This window comes from Melopsittacus undulatus, chromosome 3, assembly GCF_012275295.1.
Source record: "Melopsittacus undulatus isolate bMelUnd1 chromosome 3, bMelUnd1.mat.Z, whole genome shotgun sequence".
Taxonomy (NCBI): Eukaryota; Metazoa; Chordata; class Aves; order Psittaciformes; family Psittaculidae; genus Melopsittacus; species Melopsittacus undulatus.
In genome coordinates this window covers 111,985,728-112,007,745 of record NC_047529.1, presented here as the reverse complement: position 1 = coordinate 112,007,745, position 22,018 = coordinate 111,985,728, and the positions used below count along the sequence as shown (strand labels likewise).

The window sequence follows — 22,018 nt, the reverse complement described above, 5'->3', positions numbered from 1 at the left end:
TAGGGAATTTAATTTAGCTATCTGGTGGATCTAAGTACCGAAATATTGTTGTTTTGTTATGGAGCATATAATGTTGGTTAAATGGCTGGCAGTCCCCCGAGGCCCATATGCTGCCGATATTCCCTGCGTCCTCCCGAGCCGGCGGCAGAGGCAATAAGGCAACAGAACTGTTTTGTCCCGCACATGGCCCCAGTGTTTTCCTGGCAGGACACGGCAGCTGGACGCGGGCAGAACAAACCTTCACCACCCGGGGTGGGCGGGGAGCTTCCCTCCGAAATAGTTGCACACTTGAGCAAGCCCATTGTCTGCCCAGAAAGCATTTCAACCGCCTCTTGCCAGGCATACAAAACGCAGGCAGAGGCAGTGTTGGGACAACCTGTCTGCGCAGCGCCTTGTGTGCGGGCAATTAGTTTGCAAATTGCCCATTTGGACATCCGCGAGTGAATCGGTTACATTGCTCCCAAAGGATTGAGTGCTCTTCGCTGTCAAAGGAAGCCCATGAATAAATAAGGTGACTTGGACAAGAGCCTTTATCCCCACATGCAGGCTCTTCCTTGAAAGGACGGGCAATGGCTGGGATCCCCAGGAGGAAAAGAGTGGTTCCCAAGCAGGGATGTTGCTTGTGGGTGTTTCTAAAGCTCTGTGTTGATGCTGGTGTAATGGTGATATGCATTGCACGGAGCTTTTTGCTCAAACCTCAATGTTCCTTTGCAGCATGATAGTTAACCAACTCCTCTGTGCTGAGAAAGGCTGGTGTTGATCTGAGGATTTAGCAGTAAAATAGGTTGAAAACTGGTCAATATGGGCACAGCCAATATTGTATAACACTCATTTTGAACCAGAATGAAATCAAGTTCTTTTGAGAAGCCATAGTATTATTTTATCAACATGCTTACGTTCTTTGAGCTCCTAATCTGATGGAAAAGGATCACGTTTCTTTTCTGAAACCACAGAAAAGCAGACCTTCCCTGATGCTATGTCAGCTCTCCCAAATCCTTCACAAATTAAGTCATCTGTCAGTGGGAGAGAATTTCCTCTTGGAAAGTGAAGGAGCTGGGAGATTCCTGCTGCTGTCATTGAAAGATGTGACCACAGTTTCTTTCCTTGTTTAAAACTGGAAGAGTTTATTGACTAAAAGGAAATTATTCCGAGCCCTGAATGGCAGCTCAACAAGCAGCAGAGTCTAGGAAAGCAAGCTCACAAGCAGGGGATATATTTGCTCTTGGTAAATGTAGAGACTTGGCTCTTATTTCCTTTGCAATGCTGCCTTTATATTCTTATATTGGTCCCCTCCATTTGCAGTCTGCCAGTCAGTAACCATCAGTGCAGCGTTGTCACTGGGAATACTGCAGTTTAAAGCAGTTAATGATGTGATCCAGTGTCTCACCCCATTGATGGGCCTAAGGTTTGAGGACCTCAGGCTGTGCATGAGGTAATGAAGAAGCAGGACCCAGCTTCCCTGGTCCAACTCACTGCTCTTTGGTCATAGCTGTGGTCCACATGCTTTGGGGAAGGGGTAACTGCTACATGTTATTGAAGACACACAGCTGAAATAATAATCGGATAAAAGGATCATTTATTGTCAAACGATTATGGAGCTGCATTATGTGATTTCATATCTTTCCCTTCAAAATCTCTGCCTTTCAAACCAGCTTGTGGTTTTACTCTGCGCCATTAACACTTTGGTATTACACAGGAGTCTATTTCATATGGCAAATTCTGTGGAATATGGATTATGTGATCAGGAAATAAATAAAAACTCCTCAGGTTGGCCTCAGCTCTGCTGGTGGTAATCAGGAAATTGTTTGTCCTTAAGCTACAGCAGAGGATTGGATTCTTAAAAACTGCATAGGGCAACATGCTTTTAGAGTGATTTCTTTACAATAAAAACATGATAGTCTTAAGGCTAACTGTTAATCTTTGTGAGTCTATTCCACGTGAAGCAGGGGAGCAGCCAGACTCCCAGCTGATGTAACGCCACATAGTCCCATTAGCTGACAAAGCTGGGTCAGTCCACAGCAGCTGAGGATCCAGCCCCGTGACTTTGGAAGAATCATCATCTTGCTGGAAAAAAAGACTATAACAGGATTTTGTCAGGGCAAATAATATTAGAGAGCAAATAAGATGGGATGGGGACCAAATAGGACGGCTGTTTCATTTGTCATTTATTGAGATCTTTTGTTGGAATGGGCACCAGTGTGCACAGGTTGTTTCACAGAGCTGCTCAGGGCTGTTAACCTGCTTTGGTACTGTTTAGTGTCTATCACTGCAGTTAGACTCACAAACAGTACAGCTTTAATAAAGAAAACTCCTGAGTTAATCCCCTTTAGAGGTCTGCGTGACATTACTAGTTATAATCTAACCTTTCCAGGTTATTGTAGATGCATTTATGGGCATAAAACCTTCTTTGGGAGAATTAGGTATTTTCTCATTATGCACGCTAATAGCTTTTCACAGAATATCACCAAATTTCCATGAAAATCTAATTGATTTTCACTGCCTAGTTGTGGAGTTTACTCAGTCTGTAAAAAAGGGATCTTCAGAATTGTCTCCAATGAGTTGTCCTCCAGATGCCGCTGAATGATGCAAGTGAGATACCCTTGAGGAACTGATGGGAAACGAAGGCAGTTTGTCTTTGGAACAGGTAGATGCAGGATGTACATGGGGAAGGAAATGCTGAAGCAGATGAATCCATGCTGCACATGGAGTTGTTTCAGGACAAGAGCCTAGTGGTTGAAGCATCCATCCATCCATCTCCATGCCTTGCTCCACCTGCAGGACCTTGTTGCCACTCATGCTGACCACTGACCAGCTGCGCAGGTGTTCGGGGTCTGCAGGATTGCACGTACACATCTAAAGCCTGAGCCCTGGGCAGCTTAATCCTGTATTGAGTCTGGTCTTTACCCTCTGTGTCTCAGCTCCTTCAGGGAAAACAATGCTCCACTTCTATTGTATATCCAGGTTTAGCAAACTCTCTGGGAATGGGACAGTCTCTTGCTTTGCTTGTCCTGCTAGTAATAAATAACCACAGCAAGGAGACTGGAGGGACTGTGGCAAGAGGAGCTGAGATAGCTGCAGGCATCTTCTGTTGAGGAGGTGACCACTCGTTGTGCCACAGATCCCTTAACAATCCTGTCCCCATGTGGGACACCCAGAAGTGCATGAGCAGCAAAGCTGCCTGGGTGATAGGTGGGCAGGAGCCTCTCCTCCCCCTTGGGATGCGGGCAGTGACCAGTGCCAGCATCCTTGCATGCATCACAAGGTGGAGCAGGGAAATCAGGTCACAGCAGAGATGGGTTGCAGCTTTACCATCTGTAGAAGAAGAGTTTGAGAGAGTCTGACATGGCAGGTGTCCAAGGCACTGCCTTGGAGTGTTGGAGACTTGTCCCTCCTGGGTTATGAAGGACAAGAAAGACTCTGCTGGCAGATGATGGCTCCAGTCCAGTCTGCAGGGCATCCAGCTACAGCCGCAAACCAGAGTTGGTTCTGTGCTCTCCAGACAGTGTTGCTCAAGTATTTGTATTTATAGGAGACTTTGTTGAGACTATAGGTGAGATGCGATTATGTGCCGAACTTGGAAACACAGTAAATGGAACAAGCTGGTGCATCCCTATCATCATGGCTTAAGCATGGTCATGGAGGAGAAACAAGGTGGAAGATGATATACTGTTTAGTACTGGGAGCTCTTCGATGGCTACGTTGTGAACATGGTCTCCGGTCTAAGCTGGAGGTACAGAGGACAGACCTGGGAGGGGGATTCTCTCCATGTCCTAGAGAGCTGAGTCTTCAGAGAGCTCGCTGAGAGCTCATGGCCAAGCTGGAGATTGAATTGAAGCCTCTCCAGTGCTTGAGATGACTCACTTCCACCTTCCCTTTTGAACTAGCTCATCTCAGGTCCTTATGCCATTTGGCTTGAGCGACACTGGAGAAATCCCATAGTGATCTGCCATACTTGTGCCAGCTAGTTTTGCTTTGGGTTTCACTCACTGAGTTTGCTCTTCAAGGGTCATTCAATGGGGCTTGGCTCGAAGAGGGGCTGAAATGCCATCACACGCTCTGCGCCTCTTGGGAGGAAGCATAGTTAATCCATCTACCTCTTTACTGCATGGCCCGCCTTTGAATAAGCAGGGAAAGCCACCAAAAGGTTAACCACTTTATTTAGATGGCTTTGTTTGTTACGTGTGTGCTTTGCTTGTTCTGAGAATTAATGGAAGATAAGCTAAAAGTTCATTTATAAGAGTATTAAAGGATAATTATGATGGAGTAAATGCAGCGGGTCAAAAGGCATTATGATGAACAGAATCATAATATAGGGCTTGGGGAAATAAGCTGGAGTGTACAATGCCTAACATCACTCACTGAACACCCTGCTATGTGTGCTGCCTCTGTTTTCTCTCTGCTTCTTCATCCCCAGTGTACATGAAAGTTGTGTCCATCAGCGCTCTGCTGCCCGCACACAGGCACGGAGTGATAATCAATTGCAGTAACTGAAATTAAACTTTGGAGCAGGCATAAATATGTGACCTTTTAATATCAACAAAATGATAAAAAAGATTTGGTAGGAAATCTGTTTCAATCAGATTAGAGGAGAAGTGGGTAAAGCTGATTACAAGCCCGCTAAACACAGTGTTTGGGCAGTATTTGTTCAGAAACAATAGCGTTAATTCTACTTTAACAAGTATTATCTGGAAAATCAATAATTAATGGGAACCCATTATCAACTTGTAATTTAGCACAGAGATTAAGTTGGGGGAGAAGTGAAAGCGAGTGGGCAACCTGCTTTTACTTGACCTGTCAGGCTGATGGATTAGCAAGTGACAGCAGGTTTCATGTTTTTGTAAAGGGGAGGTGCTAGAAATAAGTCGATTTGGGCCTCTTGCTGTTTGGCACCTCCTTGCCCTACCTCTTCTGCACCAGAGCCACCTTGCACAGCCCAGGGGACAACCTCTTTTGTGGTGCTCAGTCTTGGGATGAGGGGGACATTGCCCCTGAAGCCATGGGGTGCAGGGAGAGAATAGAGGTGGGCAGAAGAGGTGGCCTGGATAGGTGCAGACTTCCCATGGGGACATCCCACTCTTTAACATCTCCCAGCTTGCTGCAGTGCCCCACCATGTTTTCCTCCTTGACTTGCAGTGATGGACGTGTGTGAATGCATGTGAACATCCAGGTTTTCCCCAGCAGGCTCCTCCCTTCCCTCCTAGCATATCAGCTGCACTTGGAGAAACAACATGACTTGTCCCCTGTGCTGTGCCAGGGTTCGGATGTCACAGATGTGTGGGTCAGGAGCGGTGCACATGCAGCTCATCACTGGAGGAAGTCACTGCAACAGATGCCAAGCAGATAACGGTTCTGCAGAGCAACCATACTTGCAGAGGATACAGATGTGCTGACCAAGGATCCCTGTGTGTGTGTGCCAAGGCCAGAGCAGGCTGTTTGAAGAGCAGCATCACTGTGACATTTCATGTGGACAGCAGTGAGCCATTCCCACCTCTTCTCCTCCTGGGCAGAGGCTCTTGTTTTCCTCGGATTTGAGCTACCTACCTGTTGTTTGGGCAGAGAAGCATGGGAACTGTGGCTTAGCAGAATAAGGGAATGCAAGGAGGTGGGTTTGGAACATTGGGAAGCAAGTAAGCCAGTGCTAGAGGGCTTGTGGAGCCCGCAGTGCAGCTGGGCATGGGTAGGTAGACCCATGACTGAAATGCTCTTTGGCTTGCTCAAAGACAGTGCTCAAAAATGAGATCAAGGAAGCCACTGCTGACACTAGGAGTGGCCTGTGGATTAGAGGAGAGGCAACTGTGCAGGAACGTGTCCCCTTTTGTAGCAGAGCAGTGGATAGAGCTGGAAATAGTGACATCTTGGGCTGGCTTCATGCTTCCCACCAAACGTGTCCTCACTAACGGTGCAGGTGAAGGACACGGCAACAGGATGAGAAGCCCAAGGGCTCTGCCTCCACTGGCTGCATCCCCCATTCTGAGGTGCAACCATGGTTGGTCTGCTCCTTACAGGGTGGCTGAAAAGCTGTATCTGGACATCACAACGGTGGTGATGGGCTTCTTGACAGTGAGCGAGGCGGGATGCTCACAGCGCAGGGAACAGATTGAAGGCAGATTGTGTGGGTGAAGCAGCACGGTGCTGCACAGCTAGGGAGTGGCTTCAGAAATGGCATTTAATCATTCAACATTAACACAAGACATCTGTCACCATCCTCAGCAGTGACGGGGCTGCACAGCAAAACAATATGTTCCAGTGCTCCTAATCACTGGGAAAACACTACTTTTTGCAGAGAGTTCTTTTAGTGCCCGGCATAAATCCTTCTATTTTATTATAGCAATCCCAGCCAAATCCTCCAATAAATGGAGTTTTTATTAATATGCAGCTGTTAAATGAGAAAAAATAAAACTCAGAAGTAAAAATGAATCCCTGAATAATCGGGCTGATCCCAGGCAGTCAGAACAAGCAGGACAACCACATACTTACAGCTTTTGGGTATTATTTACAAATATGGCCAGGGCTTTTCTTTACCCCCTCTGTTTTCTCACACAGGTCGGATTAGGTTTTGCTCAGGAAGATCCCAGCTACTTTTAGGGCTGGAAGCACAGCAAGGAGGAGTGAGGTGCTGGGATATTCTATTGCTGGCACTGTTCAAGGCCAGCTTGTACAGAGCCTTGGGTCTACTGTAGAGCATCCCTGCCCATGGCAAGGGGTTGGAACTGGATGATCCTAAGGTCCTTTCCAAACGTAACCATTCCATAGGGGTTACATCCAATGCCTGTGCCTGGGATTTGTATGCTGCCACAGCTGAGAATTTGCTCTGACCAGGGAGGAGAGTGTGAGGGACCAGGGCGATGAGGGATGTGCTTGTTTCTGTGCAAAAGCAAATAGAAGAGAGTGTCAGAAAGAAGAGGATGAAGAGAAGTGAATGGCAGAAGTCCTCCAACCACTGCAGCTCACATCAGAAGGACAGGGTGGTTTGCTGTAACCAGCCATGATTTGGGGCTCTCTGCCTTGAACTGGCACTTGCCAGATGAAATGTGGCATTTTGTAGTTAAAAAGGAAGGAAAAGCAACCCCATGGTGATGTGGTGGGGAGGTAGGTGCTGAGCTGGGGGGAAAGCGATGCCTGCCCTGGATTTAGCCCCATGTCCTTTCCCCATGCACAAGTCCTGGCCTACCAAGGAGTCTGCAGTCCCATATTGTGAGTGCAGAGACCAGCCATGCAGGGAACAAATCTCATCACTATTGCTGCCAGGAGACCTGGTCTGACTCCTCTACACCCAGGGCACAGCCATGCAACCACAGGGGTGCTGGAAGCTGGGCTAAACCAGGTCCTAGGCTACAGTCCAGCTGGCAATAAAACCACCATCAGAGGCCATTTCCTGATGGCTCCAGCCCAAAGAAGAGTGCTGAGTGAGCAGAGATGTAGGAGACCTGCTGGAGCTGCCATCAGAGGCACACACGTTTCCAGTACCTGTGGGATCCCACCTGGAGCTAAGCCTACAATGGGAGGGCAAGGCCAGCCCAGGCAGCTCCCCCAGAGCCCACAGGATGAACTTGGCCATCGGGACAGTGCCCATCACCAGCAGTGAGCCCGTGGTTACCGTCCTGGTGAATGCCAGGCGGGAGGGAATGCCCTGAGCTGATAGCACCCTGCCCATGAAATGGCACGGCCACTGTTCATTCTGATTAAATTAGAGCCAAAGTAAAGCCCTAATTCTTCTGATTAAAGCTTAGAAGTTAAGCTCTTTGGGCAGGATGCGTGCCTTGCCCTGTGCTCTCCTAAACCACTTTGTCCACTCAATGACAAGACACTAATGATACATTCCTATGTATTTCTTCTCAGGCACACATGATGCTCAGTCCATAGGATGTGTGGTGTTCCTGGGACATCCCACTACTTCTGTCTGAACTGTGGCATGTATTGTAGTCACCTGGCTAGCTTCAGAACTGCTCCAAGGCAAGCAGAGGTCCAGGTCTACCAGGGTTCAGCCTTTAGATGGCTTGGGCTTTTCCCAGAGGAATTGGCCTGGAAGAGACACCCCAGGCTGGAGTGTTATCCAGGTTCTCTCTTCCATTAGGTGCTCTACAAGCATGGGACCAGCCCTGCAGGGGATGGGTATAAGGCATCTAGGGCTACAGGGATGAGTTAGGCTATCAGGGACAGAAGCAGAGTTCATTGTCACTGTTTAACCTCAGTGAAAGGGTGTTTGACTCCAGGGTAGCTCTGTTATCAAGCTCTGACTGAGTGCTCTGCACCTGCATCCTTAGTGCCCCACCTTCCACATACACCCATCTTCTTGCAGGGAAGCTGAGAGGCTTCTGCCTCCAACACCTTGCATGGGGAAGCTGTCCCATCCCTCCTCCTCTGCACCATGGGCAGAGGCACAGCCTGGTGTTGTTTGTCACAGATCAATGCACTTACCCATGTGGAAAAATGTCATTACCACCAGGGCTCGGCTTTTCTTTCCCCTTGAACCGCTCCTGCTGTGCTGGTGAGGGGCTGGCTAATCGCCTCTCATTGCCCTTGGGGATGGCTGCCCCACAGCCTGCCCTGGCTTCCGCAGCCCCAGCATCTCCTCTGCCCAAGAAATGAGTGCTCAGCCAGCAGGCAGGGCCATGGGGCTCTTCCTTACAGCCCCCCTTGATAGCTAAAGAAACGAAGGAGGGGTCATCTAGAAAGAGAGGGATGGAGGGGAAATACAGGAATAACTTGTGCACAAGTTCTGAGCCCCTCACCACAAGAGAGACATTGAAGGGCTGGAGCAGGGCCAGAGAAGGGCAACGGAGCTGGTGCAGGGCCTGGAGCACAAGAGAGATGGGGAATGGCTGAGGGACCTGGGGGGTTTAATGTGGAAAAGAGAAGGCTCAGGGGGGACCTTACTGCTCTCTACACCTGCCTGGAGGATGGAGCCAGGAGGGGCTGGGCTCTGCTCCCAAGGAACAAGGGATGGGACAAGAGGAAACGGCCTCAAGCTGCACCAGGGGAGGTTTAGACTGGATATTGGGAACAATTCCTTCCCCAGAGGGCAGTCAGGCATTGGAACAGGCTGCCCAGGGCAGTGCTGGAATCACCGTCCCTGGAAGTGTTCACACACTGGTGTAGATGAGGCCCTTGGTGACATGGGTCAGTGGTGACAGCAGCAGAGGGAAAGGTACTGCCCAGGTTTTCTGCTGCTGCCTCCCTGTGTTCTCCTCGCAGGAGGCTGAAGAGTGCCTTGGCTGGCTGAGCTCTGCAGGAGCTGCAGGAGGGGTTGCGGAAGGACACTGATAACCAGGCAGCTCTTCCCCAGTGAAACTGGGACCCCTCTAGGTGCTGAGCAAGAACCTTTACTGCCATTGCCAAATAGGAAGAAAATACCTTTATTCCACCTTCAAAATCCAGCAAAACCTCAGCCCAAACACAAAGACTGCAGACAGTGATCCCACAAAGGAGAGTTTTACTTCTTCCTCTTAATCCCTTTCCTCCTTTTTTTCCTCTGAGTGTGACAATTCCAATATTATAAATCCTTATTTGAGGTGATTATGTAACTGTTCATTGTCAGCAACATTCAACCTGTTTGTGTTGGACACTGTGTTCCCTTTTGGCATCAAGATCCACCTTGGCTATGTTTGAGGAGTCCTGTGAAAGCAAAGAGCAGGAGCTGGTAGGAAAGCTGTGCTCAGTTGTAGCTCTGAGTCCTTCCTGCTCAAATCTGTCCTTTACTATAGAAGCAACTTTAATTGTTCACATTTTATCTGTCTTTCTGTCCCCAGATAACGTGATGGCCTTCAAGGATGAGGTGGCCGAGCACATAAGCTTCTACTCATGTGAGAAGGAGGATCCATGCACAGGGCTGTATTTGATGTGTGTTCTGTGGTGTCTATTGGTCCTTTATAATGCCTCTTTGGGACAAGACTGCTTTGGTAAAGAGGCATTTGCTTCTACAATGCCAAGTGGGCTCTGCAAGACAGCCACGTATCAGTGTCCTTAGCTAAAAGACCCTGATTTATGTCTTTGGGAGTCCAGTCCTTGATGGGGGGACCTGTTGGGACCTGTTTGTGTTCAGGAGAGCTGCTCTAGGAAGCACTGTTGAAGGGAAGAGTGAGAGTAGCCTCCTGCATGTGTGGTGTCCTCTGTTTTAATTAGGTTAGCTTCTTGCATGGCAAGTGCTGCCATACCGAGCTGAAAAATCAATACCATATGGTCCAGCACTCAGATAACAAACTTGGAGATTAATTAAAGGAGAAGTAGTTCTGTCAGGTCTCATAGCACAGCGCCTACAATTAGGCATGGCTGAACTGGTTTGCAAACACAAAGGCTACACAGCACCTTAACCCGGAGCTGAGCGGGACCCTCTGCCACTTTGGGGTCGGAATAAGTGAAATCCCCTTTCCCTACCCCCAACAGAGATCTATCACAAATACCAAAATCACCCCCTCATGTGGTTTCCTGGGTTTCTTTCTGTTTGCAGGGCCAGCCGCCTGCTTCCAGCTTCCAGCAGGGAGCAGGGGATGCATTTCCTCTGGGGAGCTTCTCCTTGGCAAAGTGCTGGGGATGAACATGGAGAAGGTGCTGGGTTGGGAGCTGGGAAAGCCAATGGGAGGCAGAGATTCAGGTGTTGTGGCAAGGAGCCATCAGCAGGTGCTTGGAGGAAGAGAGGAGGGCTTGGAGACTGGGGGTGTCAGGGGGGGAAAGAGGGCTGAGAAGTGGAGAAGAGTTAAAATCAACCTTCAAGACAGCAGAGGAGCAGCCAGCTCTGGCTGTTTGCAGCCTGAGTACTTCTCCATCGCTCCTTTACTTCCTGGGATCAGTGGCTTTCAATCCAACCCAGTTGTCCCTGAGCGTTTCTAACACTCTTTGCAGGCACAAGCTGTAGCTGTGGCTCTCAGGGGGGAGGTATGCCCCATTCCCCAGCATGCTGCCAGGGATCTGAGGTCCAACCAAGCCTCGGTTTCCCATGGAAGCAACTGGTGTGTGTGACACAGACTGGGCTATTCGAGGATGGGACACCAGGGTGGGTGCAGAGCAGCAGCAATGGCCATGGACCTGCACTTGGATCCAGGAAGGTTTGGCCCCCAGCTCTGCCCCTGTCCTGCTGCCTGGCCATGGTCCATTCCCATCACCGCTGCATCCAGGCTAAAAGCACAGCAAGCTCCCCAAGCCTCTGCATCTCGATGGCAAATGCTAACGCTGTGGATGGCAGTGGAGATAGTGTGAAAGACTTGGCTGGGCTTTAACTTATTTTCACGTTATGCCAGTATGTGATGGAAGGCCAAACATCTGGATGCAGGAACTGGCAGACAATCTTCCCATCTGGAAGTTAAGAATCTAGGTTCAGGTCAAAATCCATTAATGTCAAACTCTTCCAGGGAGGGTTCATTGTCCTTGGGTTGGGACCTTCATGGGATCAGAAATCCTCACTCTCCCAAATGTACAGAACCCCAAGGGGGTGGTGAAATGTTGGTTTTCCATTGTAAAAGGAAAGCATCTGACTCCATCACTTGGGAAGTTTCATTTCCAGGGTGCTCAGCAGAGTGGGACAATGTCCACCCCTCTTTGGGGAGATGCTGATTGAACGAATGTGGCAGCTATTGTGTCTGCTTGGGAGCCTCACAGCCGTTTTGCTTCTGCTGATAGTCTCTTTTCTTTTCCGCTTTAATGAGTGTTTCTCTAATTGACTTGATGATTTCTGTTTAATTAGCACATTTTGGAGGAATGATCAAAAAATGATAAGATAAAGTAATCAGACAAGCATAGTGCGGAGGAATAATAGCTCCTTTGTGGGGCTAATTGGAGTGGACAGTCCATCGGCTAGTTTGGGGCAGTTGGATATTCCCAGCCGAGCTGTGCCGTGTGCCCGGGACTTCCAAGCACCCACATAGATAGACTCAGCTCTGGTCATCGTTTCAATCAGCTGTAATGAGCTGTGAATGAGCCCCTAGGAGAGCAGGGTCCCATCCCTGGGTTTGCCCAGGACCTACCAGCATCCCCAGGGAGGGCTGTGTCCCTGCTCATGGAGCCTGCAAAGGACAGGAGGGGGTTGTCCATGGGGATGTGAGATAGGCAGGTAAACAGGGCTAGAGAACAACAAGAAAGTGGAGGAGAAGGAGAAAGCACCAGTGGAAGGAGCAGCCAGAAAACAGAGTTAGAGCTCATCCCTGACTGATTGGATTTCTTCCTGAATACCCTGTCCCTTACGTTCCCATATATCACCTAATGGTTTAAGCCTCTGGGCAAACCCCAGTCTCCTCTCTAGGAGGGTTTTCCATGGGCTACATCCCCTATAGCTCCTGGAGGTGCACGGGGTGAGCTTTGCTTGCCCACTGCTTGCCAGTCATGCAGCAGTGGAGGCTGTAGGTGCAGCACCTTGCTGGTCCCTGGTTTTGCCCTGGCATTAATGAGGGGCTGTGCTGCAGGCACTGTGACAGCTGCTGCGTGCGGCACTTCCCAGTGCTTTGATTAAATCTGCAACACTCCAGATGTGAGCGGCCGGAGCATCGATCGGCACAGGGGCTGCTCTTAAACTGCGACTGCTCTTCTGGCTTTAATCAAAGGCAGATGCCTTAAGACAGAAATCTGTGCGGGGGAATTAGGAGGGATGTCTCTGGGGCGTGTGGAGTGGGACATGGAAAGGCACACACCAAATTAGGGTGGCCCATGCACTTGCAGTCAGCTCGCTGGCGATGCTACAGCACTAAGCAGTGTGTGGCCAACTGTGGCTGTGCTCACCCTGTACACCCTTTCCTTCAGCCGTGTAAAGTCCAGCTCGACACAAAGCACTTCCCATAGGCTGGCAGTGCTGGGAGCACAGGTTTCCTCATGCCTTTAACCTGGCCATGCTGTCTGGCCATGCAAACCCATCACCCCAGAATGGGGGTATTTGGCCATTGTATCTATCTCCTAACTGGCCAGGAGCACACACACATAATCCAACACTCAGCCCTGAGAAAAGTCCCATTGCCTGCACTGAAAGGAAGAAATCCACCTGGAACTCAGAGGCTGGGATTTAGCCTTGTGAGATAGGGATATGCCTCACTGCACACACACACAGCCCTTGGCTGCCTCCTCTAGTGATGGGCTGTTCCTCAGTTCCTTATCACGGTGTGCCACAGGCAGCCTTTTCACAAGCCCCATCCCTGTGTTCCCAGGAGGACATGGAAGGGGCAAGAGAAAAGCCCTTTTCCTTCTGTCCATGAGGGCCGGGACCTTCCCCCTCATTGTATCCCTGTTGTATCACTGCACCCCACTCCTGGGCCACCCTACACCCAATGCAGGGTCCACCCCAGCCACAAGCAGCTTCCCTGCAGAGCAGGCACTCAAGGGATGTGGTTTTAACATCATTCCTGGGGACCAGGCTCCTGCTTGCTCCTGTACCAGGAGCTGATGTGGCACAGAGAAGCAGGGAGCCCTGGGCAGTGACTTCTGGTGCAGGTTCAATGGGTGGGAGCCTTTTCCACCCTGAGCTGCCTGAAACTGTCAGATGGTCCTTTATTATTGACCTGATTCATATCTAAACCAGGGAGGTGAAAGCTGTCTTATCCCATTACTAATCCCCTAAACCAGGCCCTTCGATACCTTCTCCTTGCTACCCCCTGGTTGTTGCTACAGCAGGTGGTTGCGAGGCAAGTGTACATCCTTCTGGGGTTTTCCCAAGCTTCATATCCCTGCAAAGATGGGGTCCCAAAACCCCACCAGCCACTGATGGGCTCAGAACCCATCATTGGCTGAAGAGGATCTGCCAAAATACAGCATCTATTTCTAGACCCCTAAGGATGCACCAGGCTTGTCCCCAGTGCCTGAAGGGAACAGCCCCAGGTACCCACCCCAGCCTGTGTGCCCTCATGATGCACCCCATAGGGTGCTGCAGGGCATGGAGGGTGTTTGAGGTGTCACTGGAGCAGCCATGGGGACACCTCAGGGACTGTTCCACCTCCCTGTGCCCCAGTCCTGCCCAGTGCAGGGGACAGGAGTGCTCCAGCATCAGCCATGGGTAGCGCCCATGCCTGGGACACCAGGGCCAGGGTGCTGTAGCCTCTGATCGCCATGGCTGGAGCCCTTGTGAAGGACTTGGGTGCTGTGGGGGGGGTGAACCCCAGGGAAATTAGAGCAAGGGGCAATGTTTGATGTTCTGCTCTTTAAGAGATTAATAATCTTCCAGCATTGGAGAATCAGCTGAAAATCTTCCCTGGAAAATAATGAGCAGAGAAACATTTACTGATTAGTCTAATCCCAGCTAATCCTATTGGATGAGCATATATCAAGATATCCTTTAACTGATTTATTGTCCAAAGGGCCGGTGGAGATGCCCCTCTCTGGTGGTGGCAGCAGGTATGTCCTCTCACCATATCCCACATCCCTGGTCCCCTCCAGCCCCAGCCACAGTGCTGTATCCAGGCCACCTCCAGATTTAATCGCTCCTTCCATTCGGCATCTATCGGCTTTCTCTTGGGTTTGAGCTTTTATGTTTCATAAACTGATTAGGAGCAATTATAGTGGCTTTATCCCCAAACTTTCCAAATGCCTAGGCCATATGCATATTTAAGGCTTCATCATCTCTCCCAACAGCTCAGCCCGAACATAAACTGCTGAAATCAAGCTGATTCTGGGACAAACATCAAAAATTAGGGGTTTATCCACTAATGTCTGTGTGGAACAGGAAATTTGTTGTGGGTGGTGGCCGGATTATGGCTTCTAATTACTGCAGCAGTGCCGATCCTCACTGCCCAGCAGTGAAAGTCTCCGATTCCAGCAAAACTGTGGCAAAACCCCTCTGGAGGAGTGAAGGTGCCCAAGGGGATGCCCTGTCCTGGGACTGAGTGACAGCCTTGGTCGGGATGCCCTCAGCATCCCTGCATCCCAAAGCACATGGGCGATGGCTTTGGGAATGGTACCCCCCCAACCTGGTGAGGGTTGGTGAGGGTCTGTCCCCCCCCCGGCAGCCCCAGCGCCGGCCACGGCAATTATCCTAAATGAAAGTTATTGTTCTGCTAATCCCGGGAACAGCTTGCGAGGGGAGATTTGGGTCTTCCTTTAATAACGCAAAGTTAATGCGGAGTCCCCTTGTAATTATCTTTATCAGAAGGACCCTCGCTTAATCTGACCGTCCAGTGAAGGCCCGGATCAGGCAGCCCGTGTAAGCCGGTTGTAAATCATTTTCCATCACCAGATGAAGGGAAGGGTGGAATAAATTGCAGCCCAGGTGCAAGAATCTGGGAGCTAAAGGGAGGACAGGGGCCAAGACACCTGGAGATGGCCCTGTCCCCATTAGCAGGACACTTGAGGTCAGGGAGGGTCCTGTCCCACAGCCCCTGGCCATCCCTGTCCCTGTCCCCATCCCTGGGGTGCTCAGTGGAGGGACAGTGGCCAGGTAGGATGCCCCGTCTGGGATGTGGAGCTGAGGACCCATAGGGTGGGTTGGGAGCCCTGAAAGAGGGGACACGGGGACATAACGGGGGGTCCTGGGAGCAGAAACGGGGGGGATTTGGGTGACCGGGAGCTGGGAAGGGGGGGGCTGAGGGGGACCGAAGGAAGGGACCGGGGGACGGGATGGGCAGGCCCGGGGGGCGGGGGCTGTGGGGAGCGGAGGGAGGGACGGCGCGGGGGATGGGACCGGGAGCCGTTAATCTGGGGATTGGGAGCGCTCCCCCCGCTCCTCCCGCCGCCCCGGGGCGGGATTGGAGACGGGGCCGGCGGCGGGACCATAAAAAGGGCTGCGGGCGGCGGTGCCCGCTCCGGGCCGGGCCAGGAGGCGGCGATGCCAGGGCGGGCGGAGCCGTCGGGGGGACGCGCGGCGGCGGCGGGGCCCGAACCGGTGTCCGCACCGGTGGTACCGGCAGCGCGACCGGGCGGAGCGGGGCTGCGGACCAAGGGCTTCGCCATCACCGACCTGCTGGGGCTGGAGGCAGAGCTGCAGCCGCCCCCGGGGCCGCTCCCCGCCGCTGGCTACGAGGGCAGCGGGGCCCTGGGGCTGGGGCTGGGGCTGCTGTGCGGGCTGGGGGCGCCCGGAGCCCCCCGCCTGCTGCCGGCCCCGCTGCCGCTGCTGCCTGCCCGCGGCCCCCGCCCGGCCCCGGGGCCGCCGCCCGGCGCCCGACGGCACAAGGAGAACATCTCCGGTGAGCGGGGCCGGGGGGGTCGCGCACGGGGACCGAGGGACGGAGCCGCTGCCCCGGGCATCCCGGGATGCCGATACCAGTGCCGGGTGCTGGGGTGGGGGGACGGGGAGCCCCGGCCCCGCTCTCCATCCGTGTTTTGGGAGCTGGGTTCTGTCCCCCTGCTCCCGACGGGAATGTGACTCTTCCCCTCCTGCATGCTGCTGCCAGATGAGGACAGCCTGTGCGGGGACGGCAGCGAGCTGAAGATGTCCACAGCCCAGATCAAGAGGAAGAAACGCCGGCACAGGTAGAGCTGTCCCTGTCCGCACCTCCCCGCTGCTGCCACCAGCCTCCCTCTGGTCCCCTGGCTGGGGCAGTGGATGGTATAGAACTACAGAATGGTTCGGGTTGGAAGGGACCTGAAAGATCGTTTGTGTCCCCAGAGGAGGAAAGAGAAGGGCTGCAAATGAGGGGGGGGGGGGGGGGGGGGGATTCTCAGGATGAAAATCATATTTGTGGTGCTCCTGTGGATCTGCTTGGATTCAGAGGAGGCCACAAAGATGCTCTGAGGGCTGGAGCAGCTCTGCTCTGGAGCCAGGCTGAGAGAGCTGGGCTGGTTCAGCCTGGGGAAGAGAAGGCTCCTGAAGGGGAGAACTTAGAGCAGCTCCAGTGCCTAAAGGGGTGACAAGAAATCTGGAGAGGGGCTTTTGACAAGGGCCTGTAGGGACAGGACAAGGGGGAATGGCTTTAACCTGACAGAGGGGAGATTGAGATGAGACATTGGGAAGAAATTCTTCCCTGTGAGGGTGCTGAGGCCCTGGCACAGGGTGCCCAGAGAAGCTGTGGCTGCCCCATCCCTGGCAGTGTTCAAGGCCAAGTTGGCCCAGTCTGTGAGTCTATAAAGCTCCAGCGGGAAGGGGGCTGCAGTCAGGTCTGACCCGTGTCACAAGGTGCTCTCTCCTCTCGGCAGGACGGTGTTCACAGCTCACCAGCTGGAGGAGCTGGAGAAGGCTTTCAATGAAGCTCACTACCCTGATGTCTATGCCCGGGAGATGCTGGCTGTGAAGACGGAGCTGCCAGAGGACAGGATACAGGTAGATGGCTGCAATGATTTTCTCTCCTTCATTGGGGTCCATTGGCTGTCTCTTCCCCTTGGCCAGAGTGCAGGTGGTGGGAAAGTGGCAGCACTGAGATGCTGCAGGGCACTGGGGGGAGACTCAGCTTCCACCCCCGGCACTGAACAGGCTTCAAATGGAAATGCAGACCGAGGGGACTGGTTGGACTTGATGAGCTTAAAGGTCTCTTCCAACTTGGTTGGTTCAATGGTTCTATGACTGAGCTGTCCCCAGCAGCTGATCACTGCAGCAGCTCGGCTCTGTCCTCCAGAGACCCAACTCAAGCAGGAGCTGGGAGTGATTCAGGAGCCAAGCTGTGTCCCATTGACTTTCTCATTAGCTTATCCTTTGAGGGGGGACACATGGCATTTTAGGGCCTGATCCCTGGCAGTGTTCAAGGCCAGGTTGGACACAGGGGCTTGGAGCAACCTGCTCTAGTGGAAGGTGTCCCTGCTCGTGGCAGAGGGTTGGAACTGGATGAGCTTTAAGGTCTCTTCCAACCCAAACCCATCCGGGATTCTAAGACCCTGTCCCACTGAGGAGCGGCTTGTTGGCTTAAGAGCTGGGGGTGGTCTGGGGAGCAGCTATGCTGGATCTGCATCCCTTGAGCCTTCAAACGCAGGAAGGGGGTGAGCAGAGGGACCTGAGCATCCTCTGTCATTGTCACTCACTGCATTAGGGCCCCATTTCCTGTAGAGGATGGAAGCAGCAGAGGGGCCCGGCGGGCAGGCGGAGCATAGGGTGGCTTTGGCTGGGATCACCCTCCTGTGCCACGATCAGCCTCGTGTAACATGTGCTCCCTCTCCCCCCCTTCTCCCCTCTGTCACTGACACCCACGTGTGTGCCCTCCCTCAATCCCCCCCCACTGCTGCCACCTGCACGTCCACGCTCTGCACACCCAAACCCTTCCATGCACCCCCATGGCTGCCCCTTTGCCTTGGACACACGTCCCCCCTGATGCCACGGGGCTGTCTCCTCCCAATCCCACCCCTCCGTGCTCTCCTGGCTGTTACCCCTGAAGGTTTGGTTTCAGAACCGAAGAGCCAAGTGGCGGAAGAGGGAGAAGTGCTGGGGACGGAGCAGTGTGATGGCCGAGTATGGCCTCTATGGGGCCATGGTGAGACACTCCATCCCTCTGCCCGAGTCCATCATCAACTCTGCCAAGAGCGGGCTGGTGGGATCCTGCGCCCCATGGCTGCTGGGTAAGTGGGAGCTTGGGGCTGGAAGGGTTGTGGGGGAGCTGCAGAGTGAGTGGCTCTTCCTCTTCCACATGGCCATCCTTGTCTGTTCCCAGAAATGAACAGGGTCTCAGCCATGAGCTGTGCACAGGGGGATGAGAACCTTGGCTTTTCTACTCCCTCCTTGCAAAGAAGAGCTGGGAAAGGGAAAACCTTTTCCTGCAGGGTCAGAGAGGTGCCTGCATGTGATGGGTATCGCTGTCTAGTGCTAGCAGCCAGTGTGGGAATCAAAACCATAGAACCATAGAATTGGCTAGGTTAGAAAAGTCCCTTCAAGCTCAGCCAGTCCAACCATTCCCCAGCACTGCCAAGGCCACCACTAACCCATGGCACTGAGGGCCTCATCTACACAGTGTGTGAACACTTCCAGGGATGGTGACTCCAGCACTGCCCTGGGCAGCCTGTTCCAATGCCTGACTGCCCTTTGGGGAAGGAATTGTTCCCAATATCCAGCCTAAACCTCCCCTGGTGCAGCTTGAGGCCGTTTCCTCTTGTCCTGTCACTTGTTCCTTGGGAGCAGAGCCCAGCCCCTCCTGGCTCCATCCTCCTTTCAGGCAGGTGTAGAGAGCAGTAAGGTCCCCCCTGAGCCTTCTCTTCTCCACACTAAACCCCCCCCGGGTCCCTCAGCCATTCCCCATCTCTCTTGTGCTCCAGACCCTGCACCAGCTCCGTTGCCCTTCTCTGGCCCCACTCTAGCCCCTCAATGTCTCTCTTGTGGTGAGGGGCCCCGAAGTGGACAGATTTGAGGTGTGAATGGGAGTTGCAGGGTGCCTAGGAAGTCATCGGCCTCCCCCCAAACTGAGCAGAGTGCTACCTGAGTGCTCCCCTCTGCTCATACACAGCCCTGTACTGAGGAGGCACCTGAACTCCATGCTGGGACAGGCTGTCACAGCAACCCTCTCCCTGGAGGTCTTCCCCACTGCAGGGCAGGTACAGACCAACTCTGTCACAAGCCATGCTTGGGGGCTGCAAGAGAGCAGGCTCCAGGGCTCCGGGTCAGGAAAGGCTGGTAGCCAGCATGAGTTTTCCTTTGGGATGCAAACGGGAGCTGAAGGAAGCAGTAGGAGGTGGTGCTGAGCAGTCAGAAGCAACCAGCCCCCGTGGCTTTGCTCTCTCCTCTGCAAGGCATGCACAAGAAGTCCATGGAGGTGAGCAGGAAGGCGGAGAGCCAGGAGAAGCTGGCAGATGGCTGGCGAGCGGAGCAGCAGGAGGAGGAGGAACTCAAAGGGAAGCAGGCCAGTTCCCAGAGGGGCTCTGACAAGCTTGGCCCAGCAAAGGATTCGGAGGACACAGCCATCGACCTCTCCAGGACAGCCAAGCACGAGAAGAGGGGTGTGCTGAGGCAGTGCATCAATGGGGACCCCCCCACGGAGCTGAGCAGCAGGGACCACTGACCAGCTCCCTGCTGAGATAAGAATATTTATTGATTTATTGCTATATATATATTTTTTTCCTTAAATAATTGAACTTTTCTCTGCATTCAGGGCATTTCAAAACTGGGCACACACATCCTTGTCCCCTCACGTTGTCCCGGAGCCAGGGTGGAGGGTGGGAGAGGTGTCCTAATGGGACCAGGAGCAGTGTGGAAATGAGAGCACGTTGTGGTCAGCATGGACCACGGCCAGGGATGAGCTGCTCTTCCCTTCTGGGCTCCAACCACTTCCCGGCTAGCCGGGAGCACAAGGAGCAGCAATGCAATAGGAGCAGCTCCAACACACGGGTGCAAAGGTGGTGCAGGAGGTGACAGACACCTTTTCCAAGCCTTCCCACCGTGTGGAAGTTGCTCTGAACACCAGCTCTTCCCTCTCCAGGAGCAGCAGGTTTGAAACACGGTTGGGCTCATCCTCAAGCTGGTGTAACCTGACAGGCGCTCCGGTTCCTCCCTGCTGAGGCTCTGCCTGCCAATGCAGCCTTACCACTGGATTTACACTGTGTGACCTCCTTAACTCGTACCTGGGAGAAGGGGGTGAAGACCTTCTTGCTTATGCAATGATTTTTGTACACTCTTGAATGTTTCCTGCCACACTATGCAGCACAGAACAGACCTGTGGAAAACCAAGCCATAGAACCCGGAGCACTTCAACAGTTATGTGAATTGACATAGGAAGATGTTTTGTAATTGTCTGTACAAGGTGTTAATGTCAGAGCTGTTTCTTGGTCGTCCTCTATTTATGTCTAAAAGCACTTTAGTGATCTGGATTTTTGAATGTGGCTCTTCCTGTTTTGTCCACTGCTTATTTATTACACATCCATAAATAAAATCGTGGTGTCTCTTTGGTTTTCATGCTCTGCCTTGTAGTTTGTACCCTCCTTTGGCACATCTCGTGATGGCTGCCAGATCCTCCATAGCCTTGTACGTTGGGTGGGAGGGCTCTGCCGAGGCAGTGTCATTATTCCAAGGGGACAGAGGTCTGGTGCAGTGGCCTGCACATGCCAGAAGGTGATTGATGTGTGCCAAAGAGCCAGCCCACAGCTGATGGGTTGTGAGATGGTCTGAAATGGAGCACTCAGCCAGCCTCTAAGGGAAGTCACCAGGAGAAAGTTGTTCCATTGTCCCAGGGGTTGTGGAAGTTTGACAGGCTGAGAGAGCTGGGCTGGGTCAGTCTGGAGAAGGTTCCTTAAGGGGAGACCTTAGAGCAGCTCCAGTGCCTAAAAGGGTGACAAGAAATCTGGAGAGGGGCTTTGGACAAGGGCCTGTAGGGACAGGACAAGGGGAAATGGCTTTAACCTGACAGAGGGGAGACTGAGATGAGACATTAGGAAGAAATTCTTGCCTGTGAGGGTGCTGAGGCCCTGGCACAGGGTGCCCAGAGAAGCTGTGGCTGCCCCATCCCTGGCAGTGTTCAAGGCCAGGTTGGACACAGGGCTTGGAACAACCTGCTCTAGCAGAAGGTGTCCCTGCCTGTGCAGAGGTTGGAACTGGATGAGCTTTGAGGTCCCTTCCAACCCAAACCACTCTGTGAGTCTATGAAAATCCTCCTCAATATAGCTCAAATGTGAGGTTTTTCACTGTTGTGTTTGCTGCCCTGCTGGCAGAAAAGGTGCTTTCCCTCTGGAGTGTCTGTGCAGTGCTCTCCTGCTCCTCTTCCTGCTGCTCCTGCTGCTTTGAGGGGTGCAGAGTTGGACCCCTCATCTCTTGTGGTTAATACAAGCAGCAGCTGCTCACTCACTCGGCTAGGTGACTGCATGGTGGGACATACTGTTGGAGCAGCTGTGTGGCCCCAACCACACAAGCACTCCCAGTGAGGCACAGGGGTGTCGTGGCCATCCAGCTCTGCTGGGTCCTCATCTCACGGCTGGGCTGAACTGGCCCATGCCAGTACCATGACAGCTCTCCTGGAACACCTCCAGTCTCATCTGTCGCCAAAGCATCACGGAAAATGATCCAGAGGTTTTATTAAAACCTCAGTAATTCCCATTTGGAAAGTTTCCTAATCCATCTCAGGGGTGTGTGGCCATGTAGGGATGCTGTCACCTGTCCCCACCTTTGCTGCTGGGGTCAGCTCCTTGCAGACAGCCTGTGCTGGGCAGGGGGACAGCAGTGGGATGCTGCCTCGGGAGAGCATCTGCACATCTGCCTTTTCCTGCCTCTTCCTTC

The 22,018-nt window shown here is 52.7% G+C and overlaps 1 protein-coding gene across 1 annotated transcript; it reads left to right on the top strand.

Moving 5' to 3' along the window:
• The first annotated feature begins 15,730 nt into the window (after positions 1–15,730).
• On the top strand, positions 15,731–19,814 carry VSX1 (visual system homeobox 1). Its single transcript, XM_034061132.1, has 5 exons — positions 15,731–16,088; positions 16,296–16,374; positions 17,038–17,161; positions 18,204–18,384; positions 19,546–19,814. The coding sequence occupies exons 1-5, from the start codon at positions 15,731–15,733 to the stop codon at positions 19,812–19,814; spliced, it is 1,011 nt and encodes a 336-aa protein (XP_033917023.1).
• Positions 19,815–22,018: the final 2,204 nt, after the last annotated feature.